Genomic DNA, 14,800 nt, shown 5'->3' with positions numbered 1-14,800 from the left:
GACGTGATTAAAGTGCACATTGCAGACATTAATTTAAGAGTATTTGCATATATTTCGGTCACACCATGTAGAAATTACACTTTTTATACAGTACATGGTTCCCCAATTTTCAGGGCACCATAATGTTTGGGATATAACAATAATAAGTACATTAAAGCAGTAATATTTATTACTTTGTTGCATATCCCTTGCCAGCAATGAGTGCTAGAAGTCTGCAATTCATAGACATCACTAGGTGCTGAGTATCTTCTCTGGTGATCCTCTGCCATGCCTCTAAGGCAGCCATCTTCAGCTGCTGTTTGGTTTCAGCATGTTCCCTTAAGTTTTCTCTTGTGCATATGGAAGGCATGTTCAATTGGATTTAAATCAGATGACTGGCTTGGCCATTGAAGAATTTTTCATTTTTTAACTTTGAAAACTCCTGTGTTGCCTTAGCAGTATGTTTGGGATCATTATCTTGTTGTAGGTTGAAGCACAATCCATTATATTCTGAGGCTTGTACTGGAACCTGACCAGATACGATGTTTCTGTATACCTCAGAATTCATTGTGCAAGTGCTGTCAGCAGTCGCATCATCAGTGAAGATAAGTGTGCTAGTACCTGTGGCAGCCAAACACGTCCAAGCAATAACACCCCCACCATCATGTTTAACAGATGAGGTGGTATGCTTTGGATCTTAGTCAGTTCCTTTTTGTCTCTGCACCTTGGTTTTGCGTAAACTCCGCATTTTAGTGAAGGCACTCACTGAGGTGGGCAGACCTTGGACTGGCCATATCTCTGTAGGTGGATACACCTTTTATTGGTCTGATCTCTCTGATGGCAGTCATAATTGGGGACTCAATGTAACCACTGGCACTGACAAGTCTGGCTATGAGGATTGTCTCGGGTCCCATGGGTCTGGTGACTGTGGTGAAAGTGGCTCTATGTTCCTTAACTTTGCAAAAGGTCATGGGCTGCGAATGGCTGGATCCTGGTTCTAGCACCTTGAGCCACGTTTTTGGACTTGGTACTCCAATATTGGTGGTGCGGTGATGGAGATTGATCACATCTTCGTGAGCAGATGCTGGAGGCTCTTTTAAAACTCCAGGGTCTACAGAAGTGCCCACTTTGTTAATTCTGACCACAGGCTTGTTGTTGCTACTCTGAAGATCCAGATTATGTCCTACTAGGAAAATGAGGCTGGACTTGGCCAGACTCCAAGATTAGGCCGTTTCTAATGAGTTTGCACACAGTTTGTGTGAGGAATATGTGTATTTGGGTGCAAATGCCAATCCTAGTGTGATGTGGGAGACCTTCTGGGACAAGACCCTGAAGGTTGCTGAGGGTTGTGTTGGTGTTACTGGTGTTCCCAGAAAGATGTTTTTCATCTCGCATGGCACCCTGGATATCATTGAGAGGAGTTTCGGTGCACAGCTTGATGGCAACTCTGGTCTGTACCAGGAACTGAGAAGGACGGCTGCAAGGGCTCTGAGGGCTGAAAAAGTGGCTTTTGTTAGAGGAATCTGTGAGCAAGTGACACTCCATCTGTGGTCTAGCGACCCATTTCCTGCTTACAGAGGAACTGAAGCGTTACACACATCCAAATTTGTTCCTCAGAGACTCAGGGTGGCTGATGGAACGTTCCTTATGGATGACACTGCAGTTGTGAACCGTTGGGCTGGTTACTTTGGGCAGCTGTTCAAAGCATTGGATATCTCTGGGTCCACGGTTCTTGAGGCTGATCCTCCAATTAGCTGTGAACCACCCAATCTCACTGATATTTCACAGGTGGTGAACGATCTGAGGGGAAGGAACGCTGCAGGGATCTGTGGTATCCGGGGTGAACTTCTCTAGGCTGGTGGTAAGCCTGTCCTTCTGGCATTGCAAGCAATCTTTGCTTCCTTTTGGGAGACTGGCATCATCCCAACTGACTGGAAAATGGGACTTGTCATCCCTATCTGGAAAGGGAAGGGTGAGCACCTGGATTGCAGCAACTACAGGGGGATAACACTGCTCTCTGCGCTGGGTAAGGTCCTTGCTAGGGTCGTCCTCAATAGGATCTGTGATCACTTGCTCACCTACCAGCGAGCAGAGCAGTGTGGTTTTACACCTAAGAAGTCTACCATCAACCGCATTCTGGCACTGAGAGTTCTCATGGAATGCAAATGAGAATTTTGTCAGAGTTTCTTTGCAGCTTTTGTCAATTTTTTGTAAAACGTTTGACTCAGTTGATTGAGCTTCCCTGTGGGACGTCATGAGGATTCGCAGGATCCCCTCAAGGTTGCTGGATATCATGGCCGGCCTGTACACTGGTGCTGTGAGTGCTGTGCAGAGTGAAGGCAGAAGCTCTGTGTTTTTCCCAGTTGATTCTGGTGTTGGTCAGGGGTGTGTTCCTGCTCCTACTCTGTTCAATGCTTGCATGGACTGGGTGTTGGGCAAGGTTGTGTGGTCCAGTGGCTTTGGGGCATCAGTTGGTGAAGAAAGATTCACTGATTTTAACTTTGCTGATGATGCTGTGGTCTTCGCAGAGTCAAAGGAGGCTGTGATAAGGGTTCTTGAGAGACTGAGCGAAGAGTCTGAGTGTCAGGGCTTGTGTGTGTCCAGGCCTTTAATGACCTCTTGGGCACAGCCATCAGCAGTGTGTCTGTCTGCGGAGAGAATGTTGACCTTATCAAGAGGTTTACTTACCTCGGCAGTGACATTCATGTCTCTTCCTATGAAATCAGTAGACGGATTGGGAGAACATGGGGGGTCATAAGGTCGCCGGAAAGCGGCGGGTAGCACTCCCGATATCTATGCAAAAGGATGAAAGTCAAGGTCTTTAGAGTCCTAGTGCTTCCTGTCTTTCTATTTAGTTACGAGACATGGATGTTATCCAATGACCTGAGACGAAGACTGAACTCCTTTTGTACTGTCTTTCTTCGGTGAATCCTTGGGCACCTTTGGTTTGACTTTGTATTGAATGAGCGGTTGCACATAGAGTCCCGAATGAGGCACATTACCTTCATTGTGAGGGAGCATCAGTTACGGCACTACTGCCATGTGGTGCGATTCCCTGAGGGTGATCCAGCTCGATGGATCCTCATTGTTGAGGACATGAGTGGCTGGGCCAGGCCAAGGGGACACCCACAAAACACCTGGTGGCGGCAGATAGAGGGTCATTTCCGGAGGGTGGGACTGAACCATGTGTCTGCTTAGGGGTTTGCCAACCAGGATCCCTAACTGTTTCGTCATGTGGAATGTGCGGCAATGCACTGTACCAGTGCATGCTCCCTGACCTGAAGAGTCCACTGCTCAAAAAATTGCTTATTATCCCCTTCATAAAACATGGCACAACCAACCAGAGGGATGTAAGAATTCACTGTTAAAAGGAACAAAAAGAATTCCAGCCAAGTTTTAACTTGTTGTTTCTGAAGCAAAAATAAAAAATAAAAAAACACAACACTGCAATGGTTTAAAATGAAGAAAATCATTACCAGTATGAGTCCTTGCCTTAATTCTGTTGAAAGTTGCTGGTAATGTTAACTTTATGCAATGTTGTAGCGGGGCCACATAGGGGGTTTTATTTGTACTTATTTGTACTGTGTGACGATGTGGGTTCAGCTCCATGCTCCCCTCTTCTATTAGGGAGCCCTTGAACCCATCACCGTCTGTAATGTCACCGATGAGCTAGACAGTGAGGCAATAAACAATTGAGCAAGAGGATGATGTATAAAGTGCAAAAGTGCTTTTACTAAAAGAACAAATCCAAAGTGCAAACAAAGTGCTGTGCAGTTCAATATCTTCTTTAAATAAATAAATAATCCAATAAAACATGTGAAAGTGGAGGTTAAAAACAATAGAAAACACTCTTCTAAAAACCACGAGGTAAAATAGCACAGGAAGTAATGTTAAAATCAAAAAACCCGGTGTCTTCCGTTTTCATGGCTGCTCCTCTGCTACGCCCATCTGGTCTACTCTACAGGAGAGTCGCCTACCTGCAGGATCAGCTGCCCTTTAAACAGGTCCAGTAGCCCACCGTTCCTTGGCTTCGTCGGGCTCCCAACCGGACCGAGACTTGGGATATTTCCCAGCAGTCAAGGCGCTCACGCTGGGGCTACACCTGCCCAAAGCCTCCTCGACTCCCGCTCCTAGCAATGGCCAAGTCGATACTTCTACTGGTCACTCCAGCTACTTAGTCACTCAGCTGGAGCGACCGCTTCTTTCAGCCCCACTGAGTGTCGGCCAAACACTCCTCTCGTAGGCTCTCCTCCCAGCTGCCTTCTTTCTCATATGCGAGCCTGCTCTTTCTTGCTCGCTCGCTCGCTCTCCTTCCACACACCGGCTTTCTCCACCTGCATCCTGTCTTCTCTCTACCTCCCGTTCTCTTCCCTTTCTTTTCTTTTTACCTCTCCTCTCTAACCGACTCCTGCTTCTCATTATATGCAGAGAGGACATAGCAGCTGCAGCCCATTAGCCACAGGAACGATCACGGATGTGGGCAGTCTCTCACCTGTGCACTTAGGTGAAAAACGCCCACACCACAGATCGCCCTGCGGCTTGCTATAGCCACCACGCCCCCTCGCTAAGCCGCGAGTGCGGCAATTATTTATTTAAATAAAAACGGCCTTTGGTGGGAGAGCTGTGGACCCATAACACCACATACTGTATGTAAGTATGTCCTGTTGAGTGATTGTTAAATGTTAATAACAACACTGGTTGCACTGATTCCTGTTTATAGATTGGTGTTGGTGCCTTTAAACAGGTTTGCACTGATGTGGAGGGGCTTGTGGGATTTGTAGTTTGTGGTTTGTATGCACTGTACCAATAAAACCAGAAGAAAATGATGTGGCGGGACATTTTGATTGTGCCATTTTCCAATCAACATCATCTACAGCAGCACCTGAACCTTTCAGTTACTGAACATTCGTAGTGGAGAAGGTGGTGTTGGCCACCGCATTGAAGGATGGTGGTGGGTTCTTTTTCCTCCTAATCCAGTCCATTGATGGAGAAGAGGCATGACTCTGAAGACTATCCTTCTGGACTCCGGTGGTAGGACAGTATTTCACTATCCATGTTCCGGGAAGCAATTTATTGAAAAGGAGCGTTCTTCACTTCTTTCCATTTCTAGAATCACTTCCGTCAGTTACAGTAAGGACTTTTTTAGGACTGTATATATTGTCGTGAGGGGGTTTGCTCGTGGGGTTTGTTTAGTACTTTTTGTGTTTGTAAGTAGTTATTCCAGCAAATATGGAACATTTTATATAGTTGTGTGTTTGGTGTGTTTAATCTTTATGGGAATTTTCCTGGGTGGTGTTAATAATTGGGTGGCAGGTTGAAAATATGATAGGGCTTAGGTGTTGGCCTGATGCTATCTGTCCCTCATTTTAAAAGTGTGCTGGCTTCTCTGCTACGTAAATGTCATGGCAACCTCTGCACTTGCTAGAAGTCGGGGGTGTGCCACAATGTTAGCATATTCTTACTCAATAAAGTTGGACTTTTATAGTTGCCAGAGGAGGTTTAACAAATTGCTGACTGCTGGTGATAAAGGAAATGGTTACTTTTTTTTGCTTTTTAAAGTTATTAGTTATTGCAGAAAGTTAACTGAATGGTAATTATTGATTGGAAAATAATATTTACTAGAACACTACTTTTCCAGGTGTATTTACGTATGAATTTTGCAATTAATATATCACGTTTATTACTTTTTACTAAACAACAAACCATGGATTACATGTGACATCAAGGACCTATTGAACCAGAAGAAAAGGGCTTTTAAAGGCGGTGATCCGCATGAGCTCAAGCGCATTCAAAAGGAACTCCGAGTCCAGCTCAGGGCGGCGAAGGAGCAGTACAGGAGAAAGCTGGAGCAGAAGTTGCAGAATAACAGCATGAAGGAAGTGTGGGATGGATGAAGATCATCACTGGCTGCAGCTAGAAGCGGAGTGCCACCATTGAGAGAGACGTGGAGTGAGCAAGCCAGATGAACAACTTCTTTAACAGGTTTGACCACCCTAACCCACTCTCACCTCGGAGTACTGCACCCTCCACCCATCCTTATGCTGACACCAGCATAGGAGAGAGTTTCCCCCCACCCACAATTACAGCAGCCCAGGTAAGCAGAGAGCTGAGGAGACTTCGTGCCAGCAAAGCAGTGGGTCCAGATGGATTATTGCCACGACTGCAGAAGGCCTGTGCGTTGGAGCTGGGGAGTCCTCTACAGCACAGCTTCAACCTGAGCCTGGAACAGGGGAGAGTCCTGAGGCTTTGGAAAACATCTTGCATCACCCCAGTCCCAAAGGTATCACGTCCTAGTGAGCTGAATGACTTCTGGCCTGTTGCTCTGACGTCACGTGATGAAGACCATGGAGAGGCTGCTGCTTCACCACCTGAGGCCACAGGTCCGACACGCCCTCGACCCTCTGCAGTTCGCATACCAGGAAAAGGTGGGAGCGGAGGATGCCATCATCTACATGCTATACCAATCCCTCTCCCACTTGGACAGAGGCAGTGGTGCTATAAGAATTATGTTTATGGACTTCTCTAGCGCCTTCAACACCATCCAACCTCTGCTCCTTAGGGACAAGCTGACAGAGATGGGAGTAGATTCATGCCTGGTGGCATGGATCGTGGACTATCTTACAGACAGACCTCAGTATGTGCATCTCGGGAACTGCAGGTCTGACATTGTGGTCAGCAACACAGGAGCGCCGCAGGGGACTGTACTTTCTCTGGTCCTGTTCAGCCTATATACAGTACATTGGACTTCCAATACAACTCGGAGTCCTGCCACGTGCAAAAGTTCACTGACGACACTGCTATTGTGGGCTGCATCAGGAGTGGGCAGGAGGAAGAGTATAGGAACCTAATCAAGGACTTTGTTAAATGGTGTGACTCAAACCACCTACACCTGAACACCAGCAAAACCAAGGAGCTGGTGGTGGATTTTAGGAGACCCAGGCCCCTCCTGGACCCCGTGATCATCAGAGGTGACTGTGTGCAGAGGGTGCAGACCGATAAATACCTGGGAGTGCAGCTGGATGATAAATTGGACTGGACTGCCAATACTGATGCTCTATGCAAGAAAGGACAGAGCCAACTATACTTCCTTAGAAGGCTGGCGTCCTTCAACATCTGCAATAAGATGCTGCAGATGTTCTATCAGACAGTTCTGGCGATTGTCCTCTTCTATGCAGTGGTGTGCTAGGGAGGCAGCATTAAGAAGAGGGATGCCTCACACCTGGACAAACTGGTGAGGAAGGCAGGCTCTATTGTAGGCAACGAGCTGGACAGTTTGACATTTGTGGCAGAGCGACGGGCACTGAGCAGGCTCCTGTCAATCATGGAGAATCCACTGCATCCACTAAACAGTGTCATCTCCAGACAGAGGAGCAACTTCAGCGATAGACTGCTGTCAATGTCCTGCTCCACTGACAGACTGAGGAGATCATTCCTCCCCCACACTATGCGACTGTTCAGTTTCACCCGGGGGGATAAACGTTAACATTATACAAAGTTATTATTTTTATCACTCTTTAATTTAATATTGTTTCTTTATCAGTATACTGCTGCTGGAGTATATGAATTTCCCCTTGGGATTAATAAAGTATCTATCTATTTATCTATCTATCTATCTTTTAGGTTTTCACGAATAGTGAAGAACCCATGAAGAAATCTTTGGAGGCTATGTTTGATGATGTGGGAAAGTTTGAGGTATGGATGCTTATCTTAAAGTGCATTTTATTGTTAACCTAATTATCTCCTTAAAGAGGAAAGACATAGTTGCTACAGGAAGCACAACAAGTAGAGGTTATGCAAAGCAGGAACCAGTAAGATCACAAAGCTCTTAAGAGATACTGGAGTAAATGATGGAAATAAAGCCACAATAGACAGGGTATATATGTAGTAGCCTGGTATTTGAAGGTAAAAAAAACACTTTTCAAGCCCCATCTCCTAGCTGCCTACAATCTCCAGGGTTGTGAATCTACTTGTTGTATTTGGTGGCTAGATATCCTATTAATTTTTCTCACTGTTTCTCCTTCAGAGAGCCTGTCATTTCCCGGTTAATAAATTGAAACATGTTCTGTCCTTTCAGACATGTTTCTTTTTCCTAAAGAAATCATAACACACAGCCACTCTTAAAACAAAAAAAAAGTTCTGGATAACATTTAAATCATATATTAATTTCAAAGCACTCCTTCAGTATAGCATGATTAAGTAACTTCTGTCATTATCATACTGCAAAGATGTGAAAATGAAGCTGCTGGTTTTCAGGATCAGAAGATGAGATTCATTCAGAAGAAGCACTAGTCGGTACCGTAGTAGACGAAAGAGATTCAACAAAACCCAATACATAAGAAAAAAACTAAAGTTGAAAGATAAACCAAAAAATGTCAGAAAATAAAATCAGAAAGAACAATAAGGTTTGTTTTATTTTAAAACTATTGAAATTATAACCACAATCTCAGATACAGATAACGGATGAACTTTTATGTGTGTTCTTTATATTCCTTGCTTTGTACCCCAATAACTACAAGTCATCGCCAATAACAACCAAATTGTGCCTCACTCACTCAGAGTATGGAACCATTGTGGGAAGTACAGTAATCCCTCGCTATATCGCGCTTTGACTTTCGCGGCTTCACTCTATCGCGGATTTTATATGTAAGCATATTTAAATATATATCGCAGATTTTTTGCTGGTTCGCAGATTTCTGCGGACAATGGGTCTTTTAATTTCTGGTACATGCTTCCTCAGTTGGTTTGCCCAGTTGATTTCATACAAGGGACGCTATTGGCAGATGGCTGAGAAGCTACCCAACCAGAGCGCGTATTAAATAAAACTCCTCAAATATTTTGTGAGCACGGGGGCTGTTCGTACCCCTAGAGGATACGGCTGCTCCTCAAAAAACGCTGAAAGATTACCTTCACATTGCTCTCTTCCTTGCTGGGCTTACATATGGCTGCTTTGTCAAGCGATATGCTTCCTGTACTGTGCTTCGCATAGATCAAACAGCACGTATTGATTTTTGATTGTTTACTTTTCTCTCTCTCTCTCTCTCTCTCTCTCTTGCTCTGACATTCTCTGCTCCTGACGGAGGGGGTGTGAGCAGGGGGGCTGTTCGCACCCCTAGACGATACGGACGCTCGTCTAAAAATGCTGAAAGATTATCTTCACATTGCTCCTGTCTGTGCAGCTGCTTTGTCAAGCGACATGCTTCATGCACGGTGCTTCGCATACTTAAAAGCTCGAAGGGCACGTATTGATTTTTGATTGTTTGTTTTTCTCTGTCTCTCTCTCTCTGACATTCTCTGCTCCTGACGGAGGGGGTGTGAGCAGAGGGGCTGTTCGCACACTGGCATAGAGGATACGGACGCTCCTCTAAGAAATGCTGAAAGACTACCTTTACATTGTACATCCTTGCAGCTGCTTTGTCCGGTGGCACTTCGCATACTTAAAAGCCAAACAGCCCTATTGATTTTTGTTTGCTTTTTTTTCTCTCTCTCTCTGACATTCTCTGCTCCTGACGCGCACTCCTTTGAAGAGGAAGATATGTTTGCATTCTTTTAATTGTGAGACGGAACTGTCATCTCTATCTTGTCATGGAGCACAGTTTAAACTTTTGAAAAAGAGACAAATGTTTGTTTGCAGTGTTTGAATAAAATTCCTGTCCCTCTACAACCTCCTGTGTTTCTGTGCAAATCTGTGACCCAAGCATGACAATATAAAAATAACCATATAAACATATGGTTTCTACTTCGCGGATTTTCACCTTTCGCGGGGGGATCTGGAACGCAACCCCTGCGATCGAGGAGGGATTACTGTATTTTATGATAGAGAAGCTTTTATCTATGGTACCTCTGCACAATAGCCACCTTTTTCCACCCTCTCAAACGTACGCAGTTTTTAATGTCTGGAAAACATTTGGGATTAAATCACTTAGAGATCTGTACATAGACAACGTCTTTGCATCCTATGAACAATTACCCTCCAAATTTAACTTTCCAGCAACACATTTCTTTTGCTACCTTCAAATTAGAAACTTTGTTAAACAAAACCTTTCCAGTTTTCCTCACCTCCCACCTACCTCTGTGCCGGAAAAAATATTGATCAGTCTTGAGGACGCAGACAACATCTCCATAATATATAAAACCAGATCCAAGAGTACAGTGGGAAAAGGATCTCTCACTCAACATCTCAGAAAAGGAGGTATCAATGCACAGAACTCACTTGAGCTAATCCTCCAGATTTACATGAAGTACACGTGCAACTATAAACAGCACACCACTTGCATAGCAGTAGTGTATGCAAGTGCACATGTTGCATCATGTGAAGTATAAATCTGGCCTTAGAGGACCGCAGCTTGACAGTACCATGTCCTACAACATATCCTAAATATTTAGTTTCAGTGAGATCAAATTAATGTTTTTTTGGGTTAATGCAGAATCTTACTTTGTGGATAGTAAGTAATACAAATAAAATATGGCTCATTGTTATCCTTAATAATTCCGGAGTAAGTCATTACATCATCCAGGTAGGTGGCCCCATGCAGCTCAAATGGCAGGATACATTATTGCCAATATCCACTGGTGAGCATGGAATCTGATTTTTTTTTTTTCCCATTGGTAAATTTGCCAATAGACCTTTGTAATATCAAGAGTGGTTAAATACTTAGCTTTTTTCAGTCTTTCGACATGAGACATGGGATAAGCATGAAACTGGGATATCTGATGGTGATGGTGGAAGTCAATACAAAGGTGCCAGCTACTGCAGGCCTTGCTGCTAACACAATAAGGCTGGACCAGGGACTGAAATTCTTTTCAGTTGCACCTAGTTCCAACATTCTTTTTATTGCCACCACGACCTCCATTTTCTTTGCCTGTGGAATTTGATATGGGTGTTCGTGACTCAGGCGCCACCAGCAGCTCCGTGTACGACTTTATCTTTCTACCTTTTTATCTATTTTATCTATCTCACTGATCACTCCTACCAGTTTCTTTTATGTGGACTCGTTCCCTGGATACTTTTTACTACTTGGACAAGGATTTTTACATGCCGAGACTCGCCTATTCAGGTAGTCAACTTCAAGCACTGAGAACAAATGCCCACGCTGGTGTGGTTCCTTGTTTACCTGACGAGGTATGAAGGCGGTATCGTGGCAGGAGAGCCGGAGCTAAGCTAAAGCAAGGCGGCTTGCGATAAAGTGGCATTACAAGCCTTCGGTGCCTTCTGTGATCCTGGGAAATGTGAACTCACTACCAAATAAGATCGATGAACTGGCCGCGCTGGTGAAAAATGTCAGGACCTACAGAGAATGCACTTTGTTGTATTTTTGTGAAACGTGGCTAACAACTAACGTGGAGCTACTCGGGTTTAGCACAGTTAGAGCGGACAAAGACACAAATACCGGCGGGAAGCGGAAAGGAGGAGGACTCACTCTCTATGTGAATACAAGATGGTGCAACTCTGGACATGTAAATGTAACAATCTCCACTTGCTGCAGGGACATCAAAGTGTTGGCCGTAAGTTTGCGTCCCTATTACTTGCCCAGAGAGTTTGGACACGTCATTGTTATTGTTTACATCCCTCCTCGGACGGACATGGAGATAGCGAGTGACATAATCCATTCTGCTGTCGCTAAGCTGCAAACGCAGCACCCCGAGGCTCTTGTGCTAATCGCTGGAGACTTTAACCATGGGACGCTGGACAAAACATTACCTGCCTTCTCCCAGTATGTGGATTGTAACACCCGGGGAAATAGGACTATTGACCTACTGTATGCAAACGTTAAAGACGCATACAGCGCCACCCTACTGCCTGTGCTTGGGAAAGCAGATCATACACCTGGTTCTGCTTCAGCTTCACTTCAAACCAAGAGTGAGGGAGCTACCTACAAACACACACTCATTCAGGAAGTGGTCCCCTGAGGCAGAGCACGCTCTGAGAGACTGATTTGGAACTACAGACTGGGATATCCTGCAGGGATCATATAGTGAGAACATTGAGGAGGACTACATCAACTTCTGTATGGACGTTGTAGTTCCAGTAAGAACAGTACGCTGCTATGCTAACAACAAGCCGTGGATTACAAGTGACATCAAGGGCCTGTTGAACCAGAAGAAAAGGGCTTTTAAAGGCGGTGATCAGCATGAGCTCAGGCACTTGCAGAAGGAACTCCTAGTCCAGCTCAGGTCAGCGAAGGGGCAGTACAGGAGAAAGCTGGAGCAGAAGTTGCAGAATAACAGCATGAAGGAAGTGTGGGATGGGATGAAGATGATCACTGGCTGCAGCTCGAAGCGGGGTCCCACCATCGAGAGAGACGTGGAGAGAGCAAACTAAATGAACAACTTCTTTAACAGGTTTGACCACCCTAACCGACTCTCACCTCGGAGTAATGCACCCTCCACCCATCCTTCTACTGATAACAGCATAGGAGAGATTTTTCCCCCCACCCACAATTACAGCAGCCCAGGTAAGCAGATAGCTGAGGAGACTTCGTGCCAGCAAAGCAGTGGGTCCAGATGGAGCATCGCCATGACTGCAGAAAGCCTGTGTGTTGGAGCTGGGGAGTCCTCTACAGAGCATCTTCAACCTGAGCCTGGAACAGGGGAGAGTCCCGAGGCTTTGGAAAATATCTTGCATCACCCCAGTCCCAAAGGTATCACGTCCTGGTGAGCTGAATGACTTCTGGCCTGTCGCTCTGATGTCACATGTGATGAAGACCATGGAGTGGCTGCTGCTTCACCACCTGAGGCCACAGGTCTGACACGCCCTCGACCCTCTGCAGTTCGCATACCAGGTGAAGGTGGGAGCGGAGGATGCCATCATCTACATGCTACACCGATCCCTCTCCCACTTGGACAGAGGCAGTGGTGCTGTAAGAATTATGTTTCTGGACTTCTTTAGCACCTTCAACACTATCCAACCTCTGCTTCTCAGGGACAAGCTGACAGAGATGGGAGCAGAGTCATACCTGGTGGCATGGATTGTGGACTATCTTAGACAGACCTTAGTTTGTGCGTCTCGGGAAGTGCAGGTCTGACATTGTGGTCAGCAACACAGGAGCACTGCAGGGGACTGTACTTTCTCTGGTCCTGTTCAGCCTATATACATCGGACTTCCAATACAACTCGGAGTCCTGCCACGTGCAAAAGTTCGCTGACGACCCTGCAATCCTGGACTGCATCAGGAGTGGACAGGAGGAGAAGTATAGGAACCTAATCAAGGACTTTGTTAAATGGTGCGACTCAAACCACCTACACCTGAACACCAGCAAAACCAAGGAGCTGGTGGTGGATTTTTGGAGACCCAGGCTCCTCCTGGACCCTGTGATCATCAGAGGTGACTGTGTGCAGAGGGTGCAGACCTATAAATACCTGGGAGTGCAGCTGGATGATAAATTGGACTGGACTGCCAATACTTATACTCTGTGCAAGAGAGGACAGAGCCGACTATACTTCCTTAGAAGGCTGGTGTCCTTCAACATCTGCAATAAGATGCTGCAGATGTTCTATCAGACGGTTCTGGCGAGTGCCCTCTTCTACACAGGGGTGTGCTGGGGAGGCAGCATAAAGAAGGATGCCTCACGCCTGGACAAACTGGTGAGGAAGGCAGGCTCTATTTGTAGGCATGGAGCTGGACAGTTTGATTTGACATCTGTGGCAGAGCGACGGGCACTGAGCAGGCTCCTGTCAATCTTGGAGAATCCACTGCATCCACTAAACTGAATCATCTCCAGACAGAGGAGCAGCTTCAGCGACAGACTGCTGTCAATTTCCTGCTGCACTGACAGACTGAAGAGATTGTTCCTCCCCCACACTATACGACTCTTCAATTCCACCCGGGGGGGTTAACGTTAACATTATACAGAGTTATTGTCTGTTTTACTTGCATTTTTATCACTCTTTAATTTAATATTGTTTTTTTATCAGTATGCTGCTGCTGGAGTATGTGAATTTCCCCTTGGGATTAATAAAGTATCCTATCTATCTGTCTATCTGTCTATCTATCTATCTATCTATCTATCTATCCATCCAGAACTTTGACCGTCACATTGGTCATGGTGCAGTTTGCTATGAGAAAAGTCAGACTGGCTTTGTTATTGACAACATTAACGATTTATGTTTCTTTTGAGAGAACTTTAATTTACTACCAAAATTAAGTTCTATCTTTTGCACAAAGAGAGATCTAGTCACTTTAGTACTCAAGCAATTCACCATGCTAATGTTTAGATCTGGCAGTGCCATGCTGACGGAGTATACTTCCAAAAAGTACAATCCTTTGATTCAGTCTGTAACAGCTGGTGTAAAGTTTTGTTACCTGTGAAAGATTTCTATGAAGGGATATAAGGTGACACACAAATGGTGGTGAATCATTTCTTCTTGGTATCTTGTTGTCACTTGAATTTTTTGTTATTCAGTTTTATTCTTGAATATGAAGTGACTTTAGCTGCAGGTGGAAGTCCCAATTTATTTATGGTGCCAAGCAGAGGTAAGTTGCGGTGCAGCAGTTTATTAGCGAAAGTGCAGTGAAGAAGCTGTCTGTTGTTACGGTTCTGCCTTTGTCCAAAAACAGATCCATAAGCTTTATGACCACAGACACAGAAAGTCTTTGTTCTGAGTTGTAACTCAAAACATAGCTCTCAACAAAACTTTGCCAGATTTCTGAAATTGCAGCAAATCTGACATTTTTCACATGTTCTGCATGGGTGTCTTTGGTATCAAATCGCAAATGCTACATGGTAGTCTGATAGCTGTCACAGAACATTGTATCTTTGATTGCCGGTACAACAAATAGTACTGAGCAGGCATCAATCGCAGCAGTAACTGTGGTCATCGCTGC

The 14,800-nt window shown here is 45.1% G+C and overlaps 1 protein-coding gene across 5 annotated transcripts in view; it reads left to right on the top strand.

Annotated features, from left to right (window-relative positions):
- LOC114641433 (TIAM Rac1 associated GEF 1) overlaps positions 1-14,800 on the top strand; it is a 471,138-nt gene that overhangs the window by 194,114 nt on the left and 262,224 nt on the right. For all 5 annotated transcript variants that reach the window (XM_051925737.1, XM_051925739.1, XM_051925738.1 and 2 more), the window contains exon 9: positions 7,600-7,671. In XM_051925737.1, coding sequence (XP_051781697.1) covers positions 7,600-7,671 — 72 coding nt within the window. The remainder of the gene's footprint in view (positions 1-7,599; positions 7,672-14,800) is intronic.

Source organism: Erpetoichthys calabaricus, chromosome 4 (genome assembly GCF_900747795.2).
Source record: "Erpetoichthys calabaricus chromosome 4, fErpCal1.3, whole genome shotgun sequence".
Classification (NCBI taxonomy): Eukaryota; Metazoa; Chordata; class Cladistia; order Polypteriformes; family Polypteridae; genus Erpetoichthys; species Erpetoichthys calabaricus.
Note: the sequence above shows the minus strand (reverse complement) of the source record. Positions and strands in the feature narration are given on the sequence as shown.